Raw genomic sequence first — 24,187 nt, 5'->3', positions numbered from 1 at the left:
AATAATCGAAAAAGTGCACGATATTATTATGAAAGATTGGCGTGCGAAGATTTGTGAAATTGCTAATTTTGTATGGATATCAAAAGAACGCGTAGGTTATAGTTTGCGAGAGGAGTTGCATATGACAAAGCTTTGCGCAAGATGGGTGCTGCGTGTTCTCACTGTGGATCGAAAACGCATTCGGGCGACACTTTCCAAAACTACTATATGTTTGGCGCGCTTTACGAAGAACAAGAGTGATTTTCTGCGTCGGTATGTGGCAATAGATGAAATATGGATTTGCCATTACACGCCAGAATCGAAACGAAAATCCATGCAGTGGATAGGGATCGTTTATTCGGCTTAGAAGAAGACGGTACCGTCCACGGGAATGGTCATGGCGTCGTTTGTTTGGGATGCAAAAGAAATTATGTTCATCGGCTTTCTTGAAAAAGGTAAAAGATAACAGAGGAGTACAACAATAAACTTCTAATGATACTCCACGCAAACATTCTTGAAAGCCGACCTCGCTTGCAAAAGGAAAAAAAATCAAGACGACTGCATCGGGACAATACAAGTGTCTACAAAAGTGTTTTAGCGTTTGGAAAATTGAGGGATTAGCATTATGAAGTGCTGGAGAATCCAATGTATCCCCCGGATTTGGTTCTCTCGGACTTCCTTCTCCTTCTAAGACTCAGACGTTTCCTCTCCGGTCAATTTGTTTCGTCCTGCCAAAAAGTGATTGCGGATTTAAACAAGTACTTTGCAGCACTTCCGGAAGAAAACAATAGAGACAGCACAAAGGCACTGAAACACCACTGGATTAAATTTTTTAACATTTAAGTCGATTTTGTAGAAAAATAAAACTTTTTTGAGAACAACAATCGTCATTTTCATCATCAATCAGAGAACTTTTCGGATAACCCTCGTATCATAGCTTAACGTAGCTCCAGTTCATCGCTATAGCTTCAATTTTTAGCCGATATTAGATGAATTGAAGTGCATCTAATGGCTTTTTAACTAACTACTTGAAAATTTAAATCAAAAGCAAAGAATAATAACGAATTAGTTGGCTTCAAAGCCGCATTGGCAGAAAGATATTATGAGAGTACAGATTAGAAAGCAGTAGTAGGAAAAATTAACTATTTTAAAAATATAAACAATATTAATTGCAGCTTCAATATAATAACAGATTTTGTTTACACTTATGAATTCAAATTTAGCTCATTTAGTTTTAAATTTATTTTCCTAAATATTCCATTCTTCAATTCCTTATTGGCTCATATTTGTTTCTTCATTTTACACTTATTTTCTACACAAGTGTATTTTCTGCATCTTTCTCCTTTTTTCACTTTTCCGCCCTAACCTACAACTTCCCTGTGGCCTCAAAATATTTTCTCCGACCAGCATTTCTTTCTTATTTTAAATTCTGTCAAGCACGCATTTTCTTCCCAAACCATATGACTTTCTGCCTAGATGATTGTATTCATTCTTCCACAAGACCACATTTCAAAAGTCTCTAATCTACGCAAATTTGTTTCCTTCAAAACAAGCATGTCAGCCATATAATTCTTCGCTTCACTTCAGCCCTCACCATTTTTTGCTTTGCATATTTATATATATTTTTTTATTTAGAGTCCTGTTCATCAACTCTCCCTTCTATTGGCCGTACAGGTCTAATTTGAAACAACTAAATTGACGTCTAAAAGACGTACTCTTATGCTTTACCCATGGCCATCTTCATTGATATACTGTTAACTTGTTAATGAGTGGATGTTGGGAGAGATACTCTCAGGGTTATAAATACTTACCTTCAAGAGGCCTTCAAGTTTTCCCCCGCCTGCACAACTACACTCAGTTAATTAATTATGTTTCCACGCGCATTTGAAGAGCAAAAGCGCCATCAGGGTAAAAAAAACGGCCGCGGTTGATAAACTATCACCATAGAATATCTTTTGGATCAACTTCCTTCGAATATTTCAAATATTAGATATTATTTTCAATGTTTCCTCCTGAGAAAGAAATGATTGTTTTATATGGACCCCAGTGATTGTCGCGCACCGTGACACAGTGAGGAAAGCCCACGAATATGAAGTACTCTGAACGCAATATCCACTTTTAAATTTAATGCTACTCTCTTTGATTAATAAAGAGAAACAACACTCCCTCCTTTAATGCATAAAGGTAAATAATATTCTGCTCATGCGGTACCCTCAGTCATAACCAATGTTTCTTTTTGCTAACACAATAATGTCTTATTGAAAATTGTCATAGATGTATTCGGTAATCGGGAGGTTTGAAAGTTCGAACATTGAGTGTATTAGATTAACAGGTGTGAAAACTTACCATTTTCACCTGGATTCTATCAAGGTGAAACTATTCAACAATATTTTCCATAAGTAACATAATTATATTTCCTCATTAGTTTATTTTTTCGCGGGATTTTAATTCTGGTGCAGTCGAATCAAGAACGTGGGTTGCGAAATGCGACAGGAAAAGGACCAACCTTAATGCCTTGGCCTGACGATTTTGTTACAGTTTTTCAGATGTTTGGCTCGTTTAGCGAATCGTCGTTTTGTCATGGACATCATCATTAGTGTTTTTTTCGTCAAATACGCACCATTCCTTTGTTTTGAGTCACGCATTGGATTTTTTTGCGATACACACCGGTGGGTTCATTCTCCGAAATGGTGTATGGGTACCATTTGTTATTTCTATAAGTTTAATGCGCGCAATGGGCTATATTCATCTTGATGGACCTGCTTTCCTGCAGAGCATATTACATCTCGTTTCTCTTTACGCTTACCTACTGGCACACCTCTCATTTTCTTTCTCTCTCTCTCCTTCTACGCCATTCTTCTCATCCCAAAAGCCCTATTCTCTCCCCCTTTCACCCTCCCCTGCCCTCCTGATCCCAATGGAAATGCGGTCCCCGCACTTGTTCCCCTGGGACTCTCCAACCCATCCACGCCGCTTTCAGACGAAGTCCTTCGCCACGAACTTTTTCGGCCCCTTTTTCCGAGAGCGGGGGAGAGATGGAAGAGAGACCCAGCACGGAGGGTGCCCGTCGTGTAAGGCGGAATAAAGGGGGTAAGGCAATGGCCGTGGGAGGGAGGACGTAGGGGAGATAGGGGGAGGGAAGTAAAGAGGGAGGAGATACGAGGGAGGGAGAAGGAGATGCTCTGAGAAAAAAGTTCCGCGCCCTCGGGTTGAATATTTAATGATCTGGTCACACCATTTCTTCAATTTCTAAAGGTTCTTCTGTTTCAAGGACGAAACTACAAAAAATCAGGTGGACTTGGATTTAAATCATTATCCAATTGATCCATTTACATGAGAATAAAGGAAACTTCCTGCTCAGGATTTACAGGAGGTATTCGGCATGCATTAAGATACCTCTATGTTTTGGTCAATGGTTAATGACAAGAAGTGCATCATAAATGCTTGTGTGACATATATAAAGAAAAAGTCAAGAATATATTGCAAATTTGTTCACAGAGCATTTAATTGAGGGAGTCGATGAGCTCTTGTGAGATTTTGGGAAACTGTTTGTTTTCACGATAACCATAATCATATGTACATCCTGGATTATTACAATCAAAAAACGTGTGGAGAGCAGTTCGTTTTCAATCGATTTTAAAACACGAGTATTATTTCAAATTATTGTTTCCTATGAGGCGATAAACAAGAGCGGGATTATATATTCAAACGAAATGAAAAGCCACAGTTTGTTGATGCTCTTATTAGGGTGGGAGTTAAAATTTTCATGATAGGTATTGTCAACTGATTTCGTCAGCGGGTAGTATGTATCATGGCAGCCAAAGAAATAGGATTTAGATACGAAACACATTTAGCAAGCAGAACTTAAGGAAATTGAAATTAGCGATGCAGTATTAAGTCTTTGGAAAAATACCAAATTGTAATTGTCGGTAAAGTTTTACCACGTTATTCCGGATGACATATGACCATGCCTTTCCCATCGACTATACCCTTGACATGGTGGAAAGGCCTGTAAGTTCTGACTTCTTCTAGAGTTGTGCTGGTAGGAGTAATGAAATTACTCCTAGTAGGTTCACCCATGGCAGATAGGTCGAAGGGTAGGGTGTACTCCAGGTAGCGTCTAGTCCTCAGTGAAGGGGCTTTAAAGGCTTCCGTGGTCATCACCTCACAAAATTCTTGCAAAATGGAATCGAGAGCAGCATCCCAAAAGACACAGAAGAGGATTAAACCATTTAGAACAGGAACGTGGAATTTTAAGACTATGTGGAGTACAGGGAAGTTAGAAATTATGAAGTGAGAGAGAGAAAATATAAAGTTAAAAATGAATATATGGAGGAACAATGTGGTAAATACAGAGACCAAAAACCTAAGAAATAGAGAATATGATACGAGATGAGGAAAGGTTAGATCAAGGCAAATCTGATTGCGGGATAGAAAGGACTTTACTGGATTTGAAATGAAGTAAAGCCGTGGGGTGGAAAAAAATTCCCGCGGAATCACTCAATAGTTTAGGAAAACGTGAAAGAAAGAGTATTAATGGACTTAAATCGTGGCATTTATGGTAGAACAACTTGGGCGGGATATTTTGTCAGATCTGAATCAGTTCCATCCCAAAAAAGAGAGAGGCAGCCATGAGCTAGGACTACAGAGCAAAAAGCCTGATTCCGTACGCAGCTAAGATGGTACTTCGGATCATCAACAACAAAATTGAGTGCAGGGGAAATAAATACTTAGGGGATGATCAGTTGGGGTTCATGAAGGGAACAGACACACTTGATGCAATTGAAGTAATTATGTCACGAAGAGAGAGGAGCCTAGAATACAATGAATATGTACGTATTTGCTTATTAAGTAGATTTCGAGAAGACATCTCATGAAGTGAATTTGGTAAAATTAAATTTTGAATTGCATAAAATAGGAGTAGATTGGAGGGCTAGGATTACTAGGAATCTGTGCTTGAGCATACTGCCGTAGACTACTCAGGTGCGAGTGACAAATGGAGAGTTGGGATGGGCAGGGTAAGGAAGAGGGTTAAGATAGCGTTGTCCATTATCACTGGTGCTCTTAAATGTATATGCGGAGACAAGGGCGATAGAAGCATCGGAAAAACTGGAGGCAGGAGCTGAAGTCGGTGTAAAATTCTTAAAATCAGCTAGGTTTTCGAATGATCAAGCCTTGGTCAGCTAGTCATCCAATTGATTGCAAGTTTTGGTGAGTGCGTTGGAAAGTCAGTGCAAAAGGCATGGGATGAGAAAAAATGCACACAAAGCATAGGATATACGCCCATCAAGAATAAGGAAACCCAAGTCAAATATTAAAATAGGAGTTTACGTATCCCGGAAGTGTTTTGCATCGAAATAGCCAAAGTAGCAGGGATGTAAGAAAAATTGACTTCGAAAAACAAAATTGTACAAGGACGAAGGAATTGATGACGGAGACATAAAGTAAGGATGTTAAGCAAAGGCTCGTTTTTAACTTTCATACAGAGCATGTTTTGGTACGGCGTGGAAGCGTGATCGTTGAAGGAAGACAATAGACGTAGTTTGGAGACTATTGAAACGTGGTTATGAAGAAAAATACAATGACTATGATTGCTTCAATATCGAAATAAATCTATTATTAGAAAAGATCTTTGCTCAAAATCAAAATTATTCAGCAATCAATCGTTTATGTTAAATTTAAAATAAAACAAATGATGAGTATAATTTAAAGCGTGTGAAGGGGACAAATGCTCTACGAGTGTATTACGTGTTGTTCACGTGCCATGATCGATTAATTGAATATTAGGTTAGAACATACTCAAAATTTTAATTGAAAAGTCAACTATCATCGAAGTATAGAGTATTAATTGAGCGTACCAGCTGACATTTTTTCGGATGAACTATCATAAATGTATCTGCATAAATGAATGCATAAATGTATATCATGAACACCGATGATCACCAACTCCATTATTTCTTCATTTTCATGAAAGATATTCAGGAAGTTCTCTCGGGTTTCCCACCGGGTCAGCGTGGTGTGCACCGACGTTTCGACGGCTAACTCTGCCATCGTCTTCAGGGTGAAGTGATCACTTCACCCTGAAGACGATGGCAGAGTTAGCCGTCGAAACGTCGGTGCACACCACGCTGACCCGGTGGAAAACCCGAGAGAACTTCCTGAATACAATACGCCGGGAAAAATTGAGATCCTTCATGAAAGATACGAGGGTCATCCGGAAAGTAGTACCCGTTCGTGAAATAAAGACACAAAAGTAAATATTAACAAACATAAAAAATTTTATTTGAAAGAGGATTCTTTAAACTACTTCTCAACATAATCTCCAAGCAAATTAAGGCATTTGTCATAACGTGTGACAAGTTTCTGTATTCCTGCTGCATAGTCCTTCGCCGCCAGCTCATTGAGATACGCGAGGGACCCATCTTGCACAAATTTTTGCATAATGCAGATGGTGTTTAACAATTTCATGAACAATTGTTCGAGAAACATTGGGAAAATGCTCACAGATGTCATCAATTGTGACGCGCCGATCGTTCCTCACGAATTCGTCAACTGAGCTCACCAGTTGGTCTGTAATGACAGACGGTCTCTCCGAACGCTCATCGTCGTGTGTGTTCCCCCTCCCCATGTTGAAGTTGCGACACCACCGCCGAACAGACGACTCGTCCATTACATTGTCTCCATACACCTCCTTTAATTGGCGATGAATATCACATGGGCGAACGTTTCTTGCATTGAGGAATTTAATCACTGCCCTCACTTCACAACTGGCGGCGTTCTCAATTTTTTTAAACATTGTAAACAATCACAGAAACAACACAGGCAATGCTAGCGTCACGCAACTTGGCTCAGAGAAGGCAGACAAGCCACTGAAGCTATCTGACCTCGTCCAGTGGCTACTCGCGTCGTCAGCACTTCATGCGGCACGAACGGGTACTACTTTCCGGATGACCCTCGTATTTATGTTCGTTACAAAATAAACCATGGGAAAAATTCGAATATTGTACTGTCGCCTTACACCAATATGGGCAACACTAAAGGATAAGAATAATGATAGCTATTTTAAAATTCCATTTTCTAAAAGTGTTCTGAGACTGAATCCAGTAGAATTTAAAGTACTTGGAAATATGTTCATAGTGGATCTCACGCAACCATGCTATTGATACATTACTATAGCTAAAACACTGCCATTTTATTCACATTGTACCTTCCTTTGATTGAAACTACCATAATAATTAGACTTGCGTTTGGCAAAGACGCTTTCCCAAGATGGAGGATTTTGATGACAAGGACGTTGAGTACGGATGTTACAAAAATGCTCGTTAAAACTGTCATTTGGAGGGTGATTTTGTACAAACGCAGAAACACGGTCGTTTTTGCAGTGATAAGCGTAGATTGGATTCTTCGGAAATGTGGGTGTAAAAAAGGATGGAAAGATGAAATAAATATAAAAGTAAACAAAAGAGGCAATGCTAGGAATGATGGAAAGGAGAGAATTGTTGGAAGAAATCAAAATGAGACAGGAAAGATAGATGCATAGAACTTTGATTGATGATGACATTGAAATTAAATTTAAAATACTTCGCCTTTCCACATAAAAAACTTTTATTTACGACCTAGGTTTCGTTATGGTATAACATCATCAGGTCTAACATCATCATGGTATAACATCATCAGGACCGGATGATGTTATACCATAACGAAACCTAGGTCATAAATAAAAGATTTTTTATGTGGAAAGGCGAAGTATTTTAATTTAATTTCAATATGAAGAATTTCCACCAAGTGACGCCAGAAACTCTTTCATTGATGACATGCTATACTCGTATGGTGTAATAGAGGGAAGTACGTTAGGCAGACGAGAAAGGAGTACGATAGGATTAGACATTTTGAGCAGAAAAAACGGAGGAAGAAAGTACGCTGAATTTAATAGTTTATTGCATTGCCGAATATCAGGTTGTGTTTTGCTAGTAGAGTCAAGTACAAGGTCTGTTCCAAAAGTAGTATGATTTATTTTTCCCCGGATAGGCGGACGGGCGGGCGGCGGTTTCTCTGGCTGAGTTCGAGGGAGGGGAGTCTCATGAAAGGCTGGAGGCCGGTGGTAGTTCGCTCCCAGCCTTTGCGGAGTAAAGATCATTCGTTTGCGTAACCTCTACGATATAACCTCGTTACGCTTCGTCATGAACCGGCTATTGGGTCAACGCTACGCCATCAAATTTTGGGTGAAACTGAGCAAAACCGGCAAAGAGACTCATGACCTGCTCAAGATGATGATGGTGACAAAGCCATAGGTAGCTCGGGTGTTTTGTTTTGGGAGGGTAGAAAAGTTGTTGAAGACGCCGAACGTTCAGGACTCCCTTCGACCTCAAAAAGTGACGAAAATCTTTCAGGGGTGAAAGATTTATTGGACAGAGATCGCAGATTATGTGTTTGCATGGTTTTTGATAAGATCGGTATTCCTAAAAGTGATGTAGATCGACTTGTGACCGAAAACATGGGAATGGGCAAGGTGTGTATGCGAAGTAGGTGCCGCGAGTGCTTTCGGGCGAACAAAAGGAAACTTGCACGAGGATCTTCCAAGTGCCTCTCGACCATGTGATTGAGGATCCAAATTTTTTAAACAACGCCCCACCAGACTTTTTCCTGTTCCCCCGCCTCAAATTTGTGCTAACTCACTGCTCGATAGAAGCGTTACAACAGGCCGTAATGAGGGAGCTTAGTAAAATTCCGGATGCCGCCTTCCAGAAGGCATAAGAGGCGTGGAAAACACGCTGGCAGCGGTGTGTGGACGCACAAGGGTGCTAATTTGAAGACTTTTGAGTGAATGTATCAACATTGGGCAGCATATTATTTTAATCGACTAAGTCGTATTACTTTTGGGACAGATCTTGTAAAAAAATGTATCGTTATGCTTCTGCGTAGGCTGTTTCCATCCAAAAGCTACCTTAACCGGTTGAATATCAATGACGATACACATGTACATAATGAGACTGAAAATTCTTTAAATATAATTCAAGCAGCGCTTAAGCATTGGGCATAATTTTGTTATTTGGGACAAAAATTAACTCTTATCTCCGAGTTCTCGGCTTTTTCCTCTATTAAGAGTTTTTTAATCAAAAATTTAATAAAATTAACACGCAATGGATATGCTCGTTTAAAATTTGAGACTTAAACGTTAAGCGTCTCCTTTATATTGTATAACGGTCCGAACAAAGACCCATGCAACTGTAAAAGTAATGCGAAGTGGCTTGGTGACCCTAAAAGAACAAGCAGAGCTCATTTACATCGTAAACCTCACGTTTCACTGAAAAAATTGCCCATTTTTGATGTGCGATAAATGCCTTTCCAGAGGTTGGGAACTGCCACAAGTTATAACAAGTTCAGTGAGAAAGATAAAGGAACTCAATGGAACTCGAGGAAACGCTACCTCGATGACAATTTCAATACTTTTTTCCGCACGGAATGGAGCAAATTTCCAAGCTTACCAAGGCGAGGGGATAAAACTTCTCGGAAGGCCACTGGCGTGACAGGAGATCAAGTGCGCGACGCGATTAAAATTGTGACGGAAAAAGAAACGAGCGGGAAAATATAAGGAAAAGGTAAATGGAAGGCGATTTATCTCAAGCATCTTTCCTCGCTCTGGCCCTTAGGACTCAGAAGGAGAGAGAAAGTCCCCATTCCCCCACCTCCCCACATTGCCCCTTGACCACCCCCCGCACCAGTCAAACAAAACACGGAGGTGGGATAAGGGAAACGGGTGAGGATGAGGGAGAAGGAGAGAGAAAGAGGAACAGAGATGGGAAAGGGGAGTGAGGGCAGTGCGGCGGTATTCTGGGAAATGAAAGCGTCTCCACGCTCCTCCTCCGCCGCGATGATGTGCCCGGCACTCTCGTGATGACCGTGCGTGCCGTATGTCTGTGTGTGTGTGTGTGTGTGTGCCACACTCGGGAGCGTTCCCCGCATTCCACCATCAGGTGCCCTCGGAATCTGCATTTTGCGGTCTCTCCCTCCATCTATCCTACCGCACCCACACGTCTCGCCCCACCCCATATTCCACCCCCATCTGCCCCCAACGCCGCAAAACCTGGGAAAGGGGAGGAGGAGGATGTGGGTAAACATGTTTTCGCCCCCCCTACCGACCCTCTTTCTCTCCCCAATCCCAGGGCCGCTACCCTCTCATTCCCGGCCCGGCCACCATCCCACTCGCATGGAACAACACCGACATCCCGCAACGCGGGAGGGAGAGCGGTGTGGGACGAGATGGGGGAGAGTGTTGGGTGCCATACTCCCGTTCATGCTTCCCTTCCCCCACCCTCTCCCCCGCGCACCCTCTAACCGGGCAACCTTTCACGGCACCAACGCCACCACCCCAGCAACTGCTGCCCCGACCGGCCGGCCTCAAGCTCCCAACTCGCCCCGTGGGCACGCACTGGGCCCGCAAGCCAGAGCCCTCAGTCAAACGTGGTGGGAGCGAGTGGAAGGGAGGTGGAAAAAGAAATAAATACAAAATCGAGGAATTTATTTGCTTCTTATCGCCGTTTAAATTTTGATATAATTGTCCTCGCGATGACTAGGGTGTGGTTCGTTAGTGAATTTGTCTTATTTTGATATTATTTTGATCGAATAAAATTCTTTTTCTCTACCATTCCTAGGAACAAAAAAGCTCGTGAAATTTTACTGTAAAAAATACATTTTAATTAGCTTCACAATATTTGGAAGGACTGCTTCATATCACATCTTGTATCTTCCGTGTTAACATTGAAGACTATTCGAAACAGGGGTTCCAGGAATCTGACTATTCCTATTTCTAATAAGGCCCATGGCAGTACTTTAAATTTTGTGTGATTCATTAATGTCAAGTATAAATTTTCGTTCGTAAGTATGACCGACCATAGAGCATTTCCTAAATGCTCAATGAAGTGAACTTAGTGGTTTAATCTCAAATTTCGTCATCCCTACATCCAAGATAAAGATATGACAATCTTTAAAAGATTTATTGTGTATTAGCATATAAACCGCATATAGCAGAGTTAACAGACCATTCAGTTCTAATTTCTCCCATCCATTTTTACCTAATTTTAACTGCACGCGTGCTTATAAATGTACAAGTAAGTACTAAGTACTAATCAATGCAGTATTTTTATTAATTTCTCACTTTCAAATTGCTGAGTATTTGACGAGAACAGATGTGCACTAATAAAAAGAATAAATTTAATAGCACTAATAAAAGCAATAAATTTCCTACAAAGTCCATTTCCTTTAATTTACCAACTCACAGATTACTCATTGAGTCGTATTCTTTTGGCATGGAAAGATAAATTCACTGCTAGAATACATCCATGCTGAAAGTCGAATTTTAATTCTTTATCTTTCAGCTTATGGTTGGAAAGTTAGACGGTTAGGGTCGTCGTAGTTAAAACGAGGTTAGCTATGGCAGAACAACAAACTTTCTCGATTCCAACAGAGTCCCGTCTTCAGATATAGGTTTTGGGGGAGTTATACAAAACTCAAAGGGCATCAAGTAAGTAATAATCTTTTCGTAAATACAAATGTTTGATTGTAAAAGCGAAAAATGCCTTATATTGAAAAAATATTTCAGAAGAAAAATAAAATCTTTTATAAATACCGTCATCTCTTGACGTGATGCTTTTTCAAATAATTAATATTTTTGCAAGGTGAAGTTCTACCTATGGTGAGCTAGGACTAGTTTTGATAACTTGATAAACAAATACCCAACTGTTCCCGATGTATGTAAGTTTCTCTTATTTTTCTAATTGATGTTTTAGTGCTAGTTTAGAATTTATTATGCAAACAATAAGCAACAAATTTTTGGACATGGATGAATAAAGTTTGGACAAAGTGAAATATTTTATATCTGTATATTATCATATTTTATCGTTCTGCTGGATAGTTATTGAGCAAGATGATTCAAAGGAACAATCTGAAATGGTCTGGCCTTTTGAAAAACAGAAATAATTCATGCCGGAGAATAAAAAATCTGAAGATATTCGTGAACGCATTGGATGTATGGCCCTTAAAGAATTGACCACGGCGATTGATTTGTAAGGAGTCCTATAAATCCATCATTATATTTTCATAAGAATAGCATTATTTTATAATATGAATTTTATCCCTCCGAAATGGAGTATCTCCCAATTTGTCGGTCAAAGACGACGTTATTCTATTTTGACCCGAGAGAGAACGAAAAATACTCCGAACAGGACAAACATTCTTGAGTAAACAGTGAAGCTTTATCAACTGTCACATTTATATTGATATTCAGCTGCTTTAATGGATCTGAAAAATGTGTGCCATTAAACCTCACTTTGGCTCTAAATAGCTTGTCCTGAATTGATAGCACGTGACAGCATATAAAAGTCCATCAAATACATTCATTTGTTGTGTTTTTGAGCTCAGGGTATTCTCCCACACATAAAAAATAATAGTTTAGCTAGGATATTTATCTTCATAATTTTCATAGTCTGGTAAATTCATTTATTATTCATCGAATAACTTGCATAAAAAACAAACCATTGCAAAATAAAAAATAATGACTGTATAATACTTTGTGACATACTGTCAATAAGTTTCTTAAATTTAAAATTTCACAAGAAAGAGACAAATGAATTTCTGAATTGAAAAACGTAACATAATTGTTTTAATAAGTAAATTTTCCCTCGTATTCTACTTGTATCTTCTTGTTGGCGTATACTAATAGTATTTAATATAATACTAATAGTATAAACTAGTATTTAATTTTAGAGATCGGTCAGAACAACTAGATTTTTTAAAGAAATCCGTATTATAATTTCGCATATAAGGAATAAATGAATCGCATATAATAAATAAATAATTTTTGCATTTCTATTCTGTCGATAAGAAGGGATTTCTCCAAAATCTCCTGAATATTAACCAGTTCTACAATAAGAAAGGCCTGCCAAGAAGGAAGAATGGGAAACCTTATGTGTGGCAGAGGCGGTATAAGAGGTGTGAAAGGAAGATAGAGTTATGTAAGATGCCTATCTTTAAGGAACCTAATTTCATGGTACTGAAATATTTGTACTAAATCTTATTTCATGTGAAAATACATCGATTAATTAGATACAGTTATAATTTTGACTGATTTTTCAATTTATATAATATTTTTTAATAGATTTTGGCCGTGTAATTTTTTTTCCGAAAAGATCTTAAAAATACCTTTCCATCTTTTTTGGAAAATTCAGGTTAACTAAACAAAATAATTGAAGAAGAAAACGATTACTAGTCTCACACCTTCCCATGATGACACATATTTTACTATTTATGATGTATTTTGTACTTTCCGCGTGTTATAACGTTCGTCTGACCGACTGATCTTGTCTGAGTATTGTACTTTATTTGTAGCCAAACAAAGTGTAAACAAGAAATTTTACAAAGTCACATATTATAGGCTGAAATAGCAAAAATTAATGAAATTCACAAAATTATTTTTTTAATAATTCTGGTTCAATTCGAGAGAGATATTTTATTTCTCATAGAGAACATACAGGAGTAGGAGTAACAGTGCGATGAACAATTAAAATAATAAAATATCACCTTCTAACCTCGTTCATTACTTTATAGAAATAAGAATGTAAAAGAAGACAGAAATTATATTAAATATTTACTGTGTACCTTTACCATTCTATGTTTATCGTAACATCTTAATGAGTGTATTAGAAGAATAATGAGCATACTTGTATACAGAGGAAATCAGTGAAAGAAGGTAGAAAGTTAGGTATGAGAGAGATATGCGGAGGTGAGAATAGATATGTTAGACTGAAGAAAGGGAGGTAGAAACTTTACAGAATGGGTAATGTTTATGGTAATGTAGAGTATAGCGTTAAGCCGCGTTAAGCCAATTTAGCTTAGGTTTGGAAATCTAGGGACGACAGTGCTGTGTGTCCATTCATAAACTACCTAAAACGGTAGACTTACAAAACAGTACTGAGAAAATGTAAGTACAATTTTCAATTTCAATTATAATCAAACTCAACCCTTAATTCCTATCAAATTAAGTTAACAAGTGAATCATGAATTTATAACAACAATATGATGATTGAAATGATAATTTTGAAGTGTTTTAACTTCTGAGCAGAAAGATGAAAGGGGTTTTACCAACATCCAACTCAATGAAAGGCATTTTTTACGAATACTAAAACAATGGAGAGCAATGAGTAAATTAATGACCATTACTTAAAATAAATTTTCACACCAAGTGGGAACTCAAATGCGTTTACTGTACTACTTTCAAACCATTTTCCTGGATGATTTGACTCACAAATTATTTAGATACACACCTATCTTTCAAAACTCATACCAGTATGTTGTTTCCATGGCATGCAAAATATTGTTACGTCATGTCAGTAACATTTTGCATTATATAAATTAATTCATAGGATCTCGATTCGAAAGAAATGTCGGCTTGTTAGTCAGCCGCGTCTTCGTGATACTCTCACCGACTAGTACCTTCTCTAGTCCCCTGACTCACCCCTAATTCCAAAGAGACAGAGAGAGAGAGAGAGAGAAAAGGGAGAGCGAGGAAATTCAAATGGATCGATTAATTAAGCAATAAAGGAAAACTTGTGTGGGCAACAAACAAAGTTTCACTTTTCGAACGAGCCATTCGTTACGACACGCGGCACTACAAGCACCCAAACCTGCCGGGGATCTTGTCTAGGGCCGGAAGGGTCCAAGTGGCCACCGGCAAATACACACACACACGCCCAGACTCCCACCCACACAAATTCGCCACGATGCCCATGTTTCTCTCCTCCTCTTCCCCTACCCCTCCTACTCCTCCTCCCCCCTTTAAGTGGATAATCTCCTTGCGCTTCGACCGCGCGGTTTCACCACCGTCCTTCACTCCCTTACTTCCCCACACAACATTAATGGCTTTCTCACCCCCAACACCCCACTCCACTTCTCCCACGGACTCACCTGAGGTGTTCCACCCGGCCACGCCGCCTGCCCGGCCCCTCGAGCAGGAGTCTCCCGCCGCCGCCGCCCCCGCCGCCCCTCATCCCCCGCATCCCGCGGCCCCGCGGCGACCTCCGGCAGCACTCGCAGTGCAGGAAGCAGAGGGCGGAGGCGGACGCGGCGGCCACGGCGAACGGAGCAACGAACATGTTCACGATCCGCGCCCGCTCCCTGGATGGCTCATACTGCGCCAGCACCAGCGAGTGGTTCGCCCTGTTTGTGAAGAGAGACCGAGATGAAGGTCACGACACTGGACATGGAAACCGAGATCCACGGGAAACGTTTACTTTTACCGAGGGACCTCGATACAAAACCGTTTCCGCTAGACCAAAAATATATTTTTTCGTAATATCTGATGAATAGATTAATTGTTACCAATGTGTTATTTCAAGACATAAAGATAGAATCAACTAATAAAGAACGAGAATGAATTTCTCAGTCAATTAATGTGTGTCCTTGCTTCACCAACTTAGTCCTCATAGATTTTTTTTCGTGCTGTTTCGAAATACACCAAAAATATGTAATAGTCTTATTTAGATTGAAACATTCCTCAATTATTTTTCATGATAAATTGATAAATACTTTAAACTATCATATCAAATGAACAATCAAAGTGTAATCGTTAAATTTTAAGAAAAAATAATTTCAGGAATAACATTTAATTTCAAGCGCTACCGCTTGAAGGTGTGCTAAAAATAATACGTTCACATATTTTTAGGACTTAGTGAACTTTCGTGGCTGCATTTCATTCGAAAGCAACCGAAATTACAAACACGAGAAAAGCTATTCATATGCTTGCAAGCGCCAACTTTTGTGTTATAGTTCAGCGGCTGTAGTTTGATTTCGCCACTGTTTCGCTATTTGCTTTGAAAAGAACGGTTATCGTCTTTGATGGAACAGCGGAGGTGAACTCGGAACGAATAAATGCCCTTGTGGTATAGCGTCCGTCATAATTAGAGCGTGAATTATAAGGAAAGATGGGATCACTCGTGAAGTAACTCCCAACGGGAATAGAGAAAAAGAAAGAAACTGGCAGAAAGAGAAATGAATATAAATTGCAGGTGTGCATTAAGGGCACTCATAGATAAAATCTCGGAATCTTTAATCTCAAATGGTTATGGAGAGTACCGAAAAAAAAGGGAATACACAAAATAAAATATATCAAATGGGCAAATGAGAAGTGATATGCGCCAAAATTCTAAAAGCGTGTTAAATGCTATCAAAGAAAATGACTGAAAGTGGCCACTGCACAAACAAATTTTAAATCGTTATTCCTGTACTACAGCGTTGTACGTATAGAATAGTCAGACTCGTTTCCAATCGGGTTAAGTGGCAACCCAGGCTCAATATTGTGCCAGGGAAATCCCGCATCCATTCGTAGCCTTGCGGAACGTTTCAATCCGTCAATCGTGCGACACGTTTTTGTCTTGCATTTGTTCTCCTGAGTCTAGCCTTTATATTTTATTAGTCACAAGGATCTTTGGATTTATCATTAGTTAAGTTCATAGTTGCACTCTAATGGACTCATACTCGAGCATACCCTCCAGCCGTTATTACCAAAATGCAATCTTTCATAATTGAACCTTATTTTATTGGCCATAAGGGATTTCAGTGAGGCAGTCATTATTTAAAAAAAATGAAAATGTACCCGACATCAGATTTTTAAATAAAGCTACGTAAAATTCGTAATTTTACGGTAATAATTAAAAAAAATATTTTCTTTACTTAAATGGCTCTTTCAAATATTTGACACATGATTAACCAGTTCTGGGTAATGGAGTGAAAAAATTAATTAATCCAGCTTTTAAGAATTATTTTAATATAGAGGAAAATATTAATTAATATCTATCGTTATAAATGTAACATGATGTTACGGTGGGGAAGTTACTTCTTTGTTACGATAATCCTTTATTAGTCACCTCATTTCATTATATCTTCAGTTTGAATTGAATTCGACAAAGGACACGCACTCCATATTTTGTTTCTGTTTAATATATAAATTCCATGAAAGTTTCTGTAAAATCCATTCTCATTGCTTGACTGTTAGCCCTATATTACTTTTTCAATTTACCATAATTACCTTTGTCCTAGAAGCCTCATATGAGTAGTAAGGTCGTACGAGTCTTGTATTTCATTTGTTATAGTTCAGAATTTCGTAAATACACGTCCCAAGCGAGGCAAGACGCTTAAGTGATTTAAAGGTAAAAGAAATAGGCTCGGAATGAATTTAAAACTCCGCTCTACTGCAATATTAATACCTAATATGAATGATATTCTCTGTCTGTTTTACAATAAATCCCTGATTTTGCACAGCTTACAGTATTTGTCGTGATTTTCATTTACGGTATCCCTGTGGGATTTATTTCCCACTTCGCTGATGTTACTCATTAGTTGGTTTGTTGAGTTCATTGCAGTCTAAACCGTGTTGCATTTTCTTTAGAGATAATTCTGGATTACGGTCTGGTCGCAATCAATGAAATTAACGAAATGCTACAAGATACCAGTTACAGGTCGTCAAGTTCAGATATATTTGGGAAGTCAAATTTAAAAAACTGGACTATTCATGAGTTTGAAATACAGGTATATGGTTTTAGGAGGGATGCGAATGAATGAAATCAACATTTATTAATATGCTTTTAATATTGATCATGCAGAATATATAAGCCATGAGAGATATATTTATGCCTCCACTGTTCTCTCATAAGAATCATAACCCAACATTCAGGATAACCTCACAAAACAAGAAGGGAAATAGGTCCTCTTTGGGCAGAAGATGGTGATATTTCTCAAATTATTACCCAAAAAATTTTCATTTCACCACACTTTTTCTTGTGTTATTTTAGTGGCTAGCGTTGGATATTATTTGCATTAAACAAAGGAAAGGATACCAAGTGAAGATTAGACAGAACGATAGCTCTGCTAAAACGGCCAACAATTGAGGATTTTTTCACTAATTTATGAGAGCATGTTTTATAACTATACTTCCCCAATGCATGAGTTATGGTTTTAGGAAAGTCTTGATTGTAATACATGGATAATAAAAACAATTTCCTTGTCAATACCAACCGTGGTAGTTGGGGAGGAAACGTGCGTCTAGCAACCCAAAGGTCTCCGTTTCGAATACGAAAGTGAGCTAAATGATGCAGTCTCTCTCTCTCTAGGACTATAGTATATACTCAGGTTAGTTAGCAAGAGGAATGGCGTGCTCGCTCTCCGTCTAGGAATAAGTACTCAAGTTAGTTAACAAGAGATTATTTTACGCGTTAGAGGATCTAAAGACTGAAAGATATTTTTTCTTTTTAACCCATTGAGGTATAGTGTACCAGGAAGGGAGTATTAGGGGGTGGAGGTGAGGATGGAGAGTCAATAGGTGTGGAGAGACCGACTAGTGAGTTCGCTCCGCGTCAAGAGATTCCAGAACCACCGTATAAGCGCAAAAAATCAATTGCATGGGATGCACACGTTAAAATTGGTGACCAGAGATAACCATTGGGGAATAAGGGCTTCCATCCCCCACTAATGAGAGTTTTTGAAAAAAAAGGGTGGCCCTCTACGATAGCACGATGGGGACCATTTCCATTAATGCCCTCCGAAACGAAAGCGGTGCAAAAATTTATTCCAGAGCAGCGGATTCGCCTTTTTCCCCCGAGACCTTTTTAGCCGTGAATTTAGATATATTTTGCGTCTCTGTCTCTTTCGTCTATGAGTCGGATATCGCAGAATCCCTCCCAAGAGTAAAAATGTTCCAATCTAATATAGGTGACGTTGCTTACACATTCTGTTATGATCATGAGAGAAATCTTGATGTTCATTGTATCGAAGTTGCAAAAAACTGCATTTCAGTTTACACGAGATGACTTCTGCAAAAGTTTAAATTTCCCAATGCTTCAGGGTCAAAAATTTATTTGACATAGATATAGCTTTGCAACACAAAATCAACAGCTACCATTTGGAAAGACAAATAAAAGTACTGGTCTCAGTGTCATATGGAGGTGGAAATACAAATGAGACAGCTTCCAATCGTCCGAGAGAAAACTCAATTTGATTTAGCGATTAGTTTTGCCACGTTGGGGAACGAAGAATATTTATTTAGTGAGTTTAGATTCAGTTATGGACGAGTCAACCGTCGGAAATAAGACAAAAACTCTGATAAATCGGTTGACAAAATTGTTTTTTTCTCTCAAAAGATTGGGATTCAGAGATAAAAACCAACGTTTTGACTCAAAAATAAAAAAAATGAGGCAAGAATGCCGTGGGGACATCACCGAAGTTTCACGCAATTATCGATTCTTTCATATCACTGTGTTTCAGATGAAACTCGGGTTAACAAAAGACGCTGATACTCAAAAGAAGGAAATCCATGAATCAACCGCTTTGATTTTTACGATTGAAATGTGGGAATAACCTAAGCCGTATATACAATATTCATATAATTCTACTGAATCTACTGAAAAAGGTGAAACTTGATGAATATATGCCACATTTATTTTAGCTTCAAGGTAATAAAGTCAGCCCTGGTTCCAATTAGTCGTTAATTTTCTTGCCAGAAAAGGGGAAATTAAAAGTGTGGGAATAAATTATACAAGTTTTACAAGAAAAATATCCGTTGGCCGTCAAACTTTTTATAATGAATATTTTATGCAATCCTATTTCGTGACCACCAATCTCTGGTAACTCAATATTTTCTTTTCTTAAAATAATATTTATCGATTATTTTCAACTTGTGAATTCAAAAAAAACGTTAAAGAAAAAAAGAGAATTTTTCATTGGGATGATAAACCTAAAGTTGCGCTACACCTCATCGCTGCCATCATTCCTTCCAGCACTGCAGATCATACTGGATGAGAATATTGAAAAAAATTACCGCTTGAGAACAGTACGATCTTGAAGTCTTCCCATCATACGGAGTGGCATAGGAGGAGTTCTCCCCTTTCTGAACCTTTGCAACTCTTTACACCTTACCAGATCGTTGGAGGCTAGACTCATTTTCTCTCATGAATTATTAAAATCATGAGAGTCCACTTCCGTCGTAAAGTGGAGTAGCGGCTCACGTGAGACGCCCCAACTTGAATATTTGTTTTACTGAGAGACATCAATGAAAATTGCGGTAGCAAAATCATTTATGACAATGGAGGACGTAGAATTTTCACAAAGATTTTCTCCACTTTATATTTTAAATTCAATGCTTTTGAAAAACTAAATTGTTAAGCGCCGTGCATTCCAGTTGGGTAAGGATATAACTACATCTATTTCAAATATCGTGGTTGGAGCATTTAAATCAATTTCAGACTTAAATTTCCCATTACCTAAAAGAAAAGCGGACAAAAATAATCTTTCTTTGGAGTGTGAACATATAATAAACATAAGATACGCATTGATTGTAAAAACATAAGTAGTTGATTATACAATAATAAACAGGTGAGGAGGTTTTTCTGAAGGAAGACAAAGTTAATGGTAAAAACTTTCTTGTGTTTTTTTAAATTCGCTGGCCTTCCCAAATTCATGCCCAGAATATTCATGAAAATTTATTAAACACTGGAGTAAACTTTTGATATCGAATAAAATATTTAAAATCCCTATTCATATCGTAGGATTGAATAACTGGATAAAGATAACATATCACGCGAAATTCTGAAAATTCTATCTTTCCCTGGAAAATTAATGAATTTTGGCAAAACTATGCCGAAACATGCCATCAAAAACGTCGCTAGTAGCAACTCTAGTGATATTATTAATCATTTACCCTCAAAAGGCCTAAAAAAATATAATCTTACTAATTACAGAATTGATGGATGGTATTATGAAAATCTCCTGCCCAGCGGCGGCTCGAACGGGCTGTAAACGAGGATCTTAACTGCATGCAGACTTCCCAAATTTGTTAATTAATTACACCCGTTTCAATCCATCCTACACATGCAGATATATTAACTCTCACTCTCTCTCCAAGCGGAAGAAGAAAGTGGGAAGGTTGAATTTTTATCCTTCGGCTCACGGTGGTGCCCTAATTTGAATATCTGCGATGTCGAGCTTAGGAGCCTCGTGTCTCGTAACCCCGTAATGTGAGGCAAGCAGGTGAAGGCCTTCGAGCCTTTCAAAATGGGTATAAAAAGCATAGCACACTGGGGGTCTTTTGAAAAGATAAACACGCCAATGAGTAAAATAAATCCATTATTTAAATGTGGAAATTATGCTTCTGGATCTCATTGCATCCTTCCGTATGGAGACGTCTGTGAACATACCATGCTCCCTCAAAAGACGATCAGTCAACCCAATAGATTGAAAAATGGAAAGTTAAAAAAAGCGTTGAAGGAAATAAACATTATGAATGCAGACTAGTAATTGATGGCAGACATTTAACTCTTTTTAAATAACAAAAATACAATTGTGTGAATTGTAAATAGTTTGTTGAAATTATAGGCTGGTAGCATTAAAAAAAATATCTGTTCTTTTGAATACGAAGTAGGTATTCATTAGGTGCAATTCAAAGAAATGCGTACCTTTCCAGATGATCCTTTGGCGGCCATCGTTAATTTCAGAATATGGAAATTGGGATTTGAGTTACAGTGGATTTAGCAAGATTTGGAACTGAGTACCCTGAATTTTCATGGCTCTCAAGGAAATGTGAGAAATTCATTTTATCTCAGCACTTGTATATAATTGAGAATGATACCATAGCAATCAATGTCAATGCATAAGAAGTAGACATTTTACATTGAACATATGAGTCCATAACAAGTTGTCTACTCCATCGATTCTGAATGAAGTACGACATAAATTAGTTCAAAAGAATTTATGTAAAAATTACGACGGCTATGGGAACAAATTAATCCTCAATTACGAACGCGGGATTTCAGAACACAGTTAGTCGTGCTGGATTTGATAGACCCGTGCAACCGTGTTGTCTTATTGAATAATATTTTTCATGCTTATAAGAGATTAATTTACAATGAAATCGATTTCATATTTGTGATACGAATAACTGCATACTAATGGCATTGTTTAACAGTAACAATTTCTTTTCTGGAAATATAAACTGCATCTTCGGTGGAAAACTTTAACCTAGTGAGAGGCAATAATTTGTTCAACAAAATTACTCCTCCGGTCATACCTTAGAAAAATATTAAATACTTGTTCACACAACAAATTATTATTATACATGAACTTTTCCCATGCATACTTTCTGCGGCAATCTACTTAGTGTTCACTATAGGTAAGCTGCTTTATCTTCTTGCCATCATCTTGTTATTATCGCTACAGTGTATCTAGTACTTCAACTACTGATTTTAATATTTTATTTGAATAACTTCATTTTTGGTGCTTTCATTTCATTTGCTTTGCACATCATGATCCACTATGTCATCTGACTCATGTAGGACAACTCTTACAGACGGGGCTTACTAAAGAAATAAGAAATAGGAGTTGAAAATATATTAACACCCGCAGGTAAACTACATGAAATGAATAAAAAACATTCTAGCATTATTTGTCACGCTGAGCATGGAAGACTCTCATTGGAGCAACCTTTGAAAGATGTGTGCTCTGAAAAGCAAATTTTCAACCGAAATAGCTCATTTCAAAGGAAGAATTGAGAATGAATATGGATAAATATGTTTCCTAGGCACTAGTCTAAACCCTCAACCATGAAGTGTTTATTCACCCGAGGAAACCCTAGTAAATTAAGAACTCAACTACTAACAGGCGTGGGAACGTCGGACCCATTTGCAATCAACCGACTGTTAATAAGTACTAAAATGAAACGGGCTTCATGTGCCTTATATAACCGTGAGAAAAACATAGATAAAGGTAATAGAAATAATGCTAGCACTCGCATATCCCTTAAGTTATTTTGATTTGTTTTGGTTAATTAATAGATTATTTATAATACTTACCGACAGTTATACAATTTCTTCTCAAACTATTACATTTTAATAACTGGGAACAAAGTGGTCGAATTTCATCGAAATCTATACACGCTCATCAATCGATCCAACCACCTTTAGGGACAAAGAAAAGAGTGACAAAAGTTATTCGCAATGATTTCCGCGTTCATCGCTTCAATGTCTCGGGGAAGTAATTAAGCCAGCTTGCGCGAATGATGGAAAAACGAAAACTGAGGAGCAAAAACTGAGAGCATATGTGCTCGCACGCTACCACACGCACGACAGACAATTCATCATATAAAGGCGAGATAAAAGCGTTTTTCAATCAATACAACTGAATGGCTGTTAATGTCAAATAACGATACTATCTATTACAAAAAGATTACGCCGTTACCAAATCATCATCGTCATTCTTGTCCTTAATTACGCATCTGTCAAACGGTAGAAAGAGTGTGAGTGTAATTAATTTAAACATAGGAAATGACCAACTAAGTTTGAGTAAGAGACGATATGGCTTTACACTGATGGGCTTTTTTCTACAGTCATTGATCAGCAGACAACTTCTAGAGGAGTAAAAATTATTGGTTCATCATTCTTATTTTGTAAAAAAGCACAATAATATATGTATATATATATACATATATATATATATATACATACACATATATATGTATATATACACATACATATATATATATATGTATATATACACATACATATATATATATGTATATGTGTGTGTGTGTATATATATATATATATATATATATATATATATATATATATATATATATATATATATATATATGTACACACATCCATATTTTTCACACATACATATTTTTCACACACACATATTTATTATACACACATTATATACACACACATTATATTTATATATATGTGTGTGAGCATAGGCGTTATAGGCTGAATAAACTGAAAAACAAGCTATTAAGGTTTTCATTTAGTTTCAGATATTCTATAATACACGTTTCGTTTCTCGAGGAAATTATTTATCTGCTGAATCTTAAATTAAAAAGAAAAATCGGCTGAATACAGTTTTAACTCGTTTCCATGCATCAAAATTATATGAATTCCACTCTGAAGTGATTTTTTCTGTTATCATATTGACGTTGGAGACACGTATGAATTATTAGGCCTCATGCATTTCTAAAATGATTAAAAAATAAATCAGCATTAGGGAATGACGTGACAATAAATGGCTATTTAGTTGGTTATCACAGGAGCATGAAAGTTGAGAAATGATACAGTGCAGAACTTTTCTCCTATTCATTTTCCAACGATTACGGAAGAAGCGATTTGTATTGCAC

At 37.8% G+C, this 24,187-nt stretch overlaps 1 protein-coding gene across 1 annotated transcript in view; it reads right to left on the bottom strand.

Moving 5' to 3' along the window:
* Positions 1-24,187, bottom strand: part of LOC139694718 (uncharacterized) — a 371,117-nt gene that overhangs the window by 142,298 nt on the left and 204,632 nt on the right. Inside the window, exon 2 of the mRNA XM_071593218.1 lies at positions 14,938-15,189. Coding sequence (XP_071449319.1) covers positions 14,938-15,189 — 252 coding nt within the window. The remainder of the gene's footprint in view (positions 1-14,937; positions 15,190-24,187) is intronic.

This window comes from Hetaerina americana, unplaced genomic scaffold (genome assembly GCF_022747635.1).
Source record: "Hetaerina americana unplaced genomic scaffold, ioHetAmer1.1.p SCAF_53, whole genome shotgun sequence".
NCBI classification, from domain to species: domain Eukaryota; kingdom Metazoa; phylum Arthropoda; class Insecta; order Odonata; family Calopterygidae; genus Hetaerina; species Hetaerina americana.
This window is presented reverse-complemented; position numbering and strand designations above follow the sequence as displayed.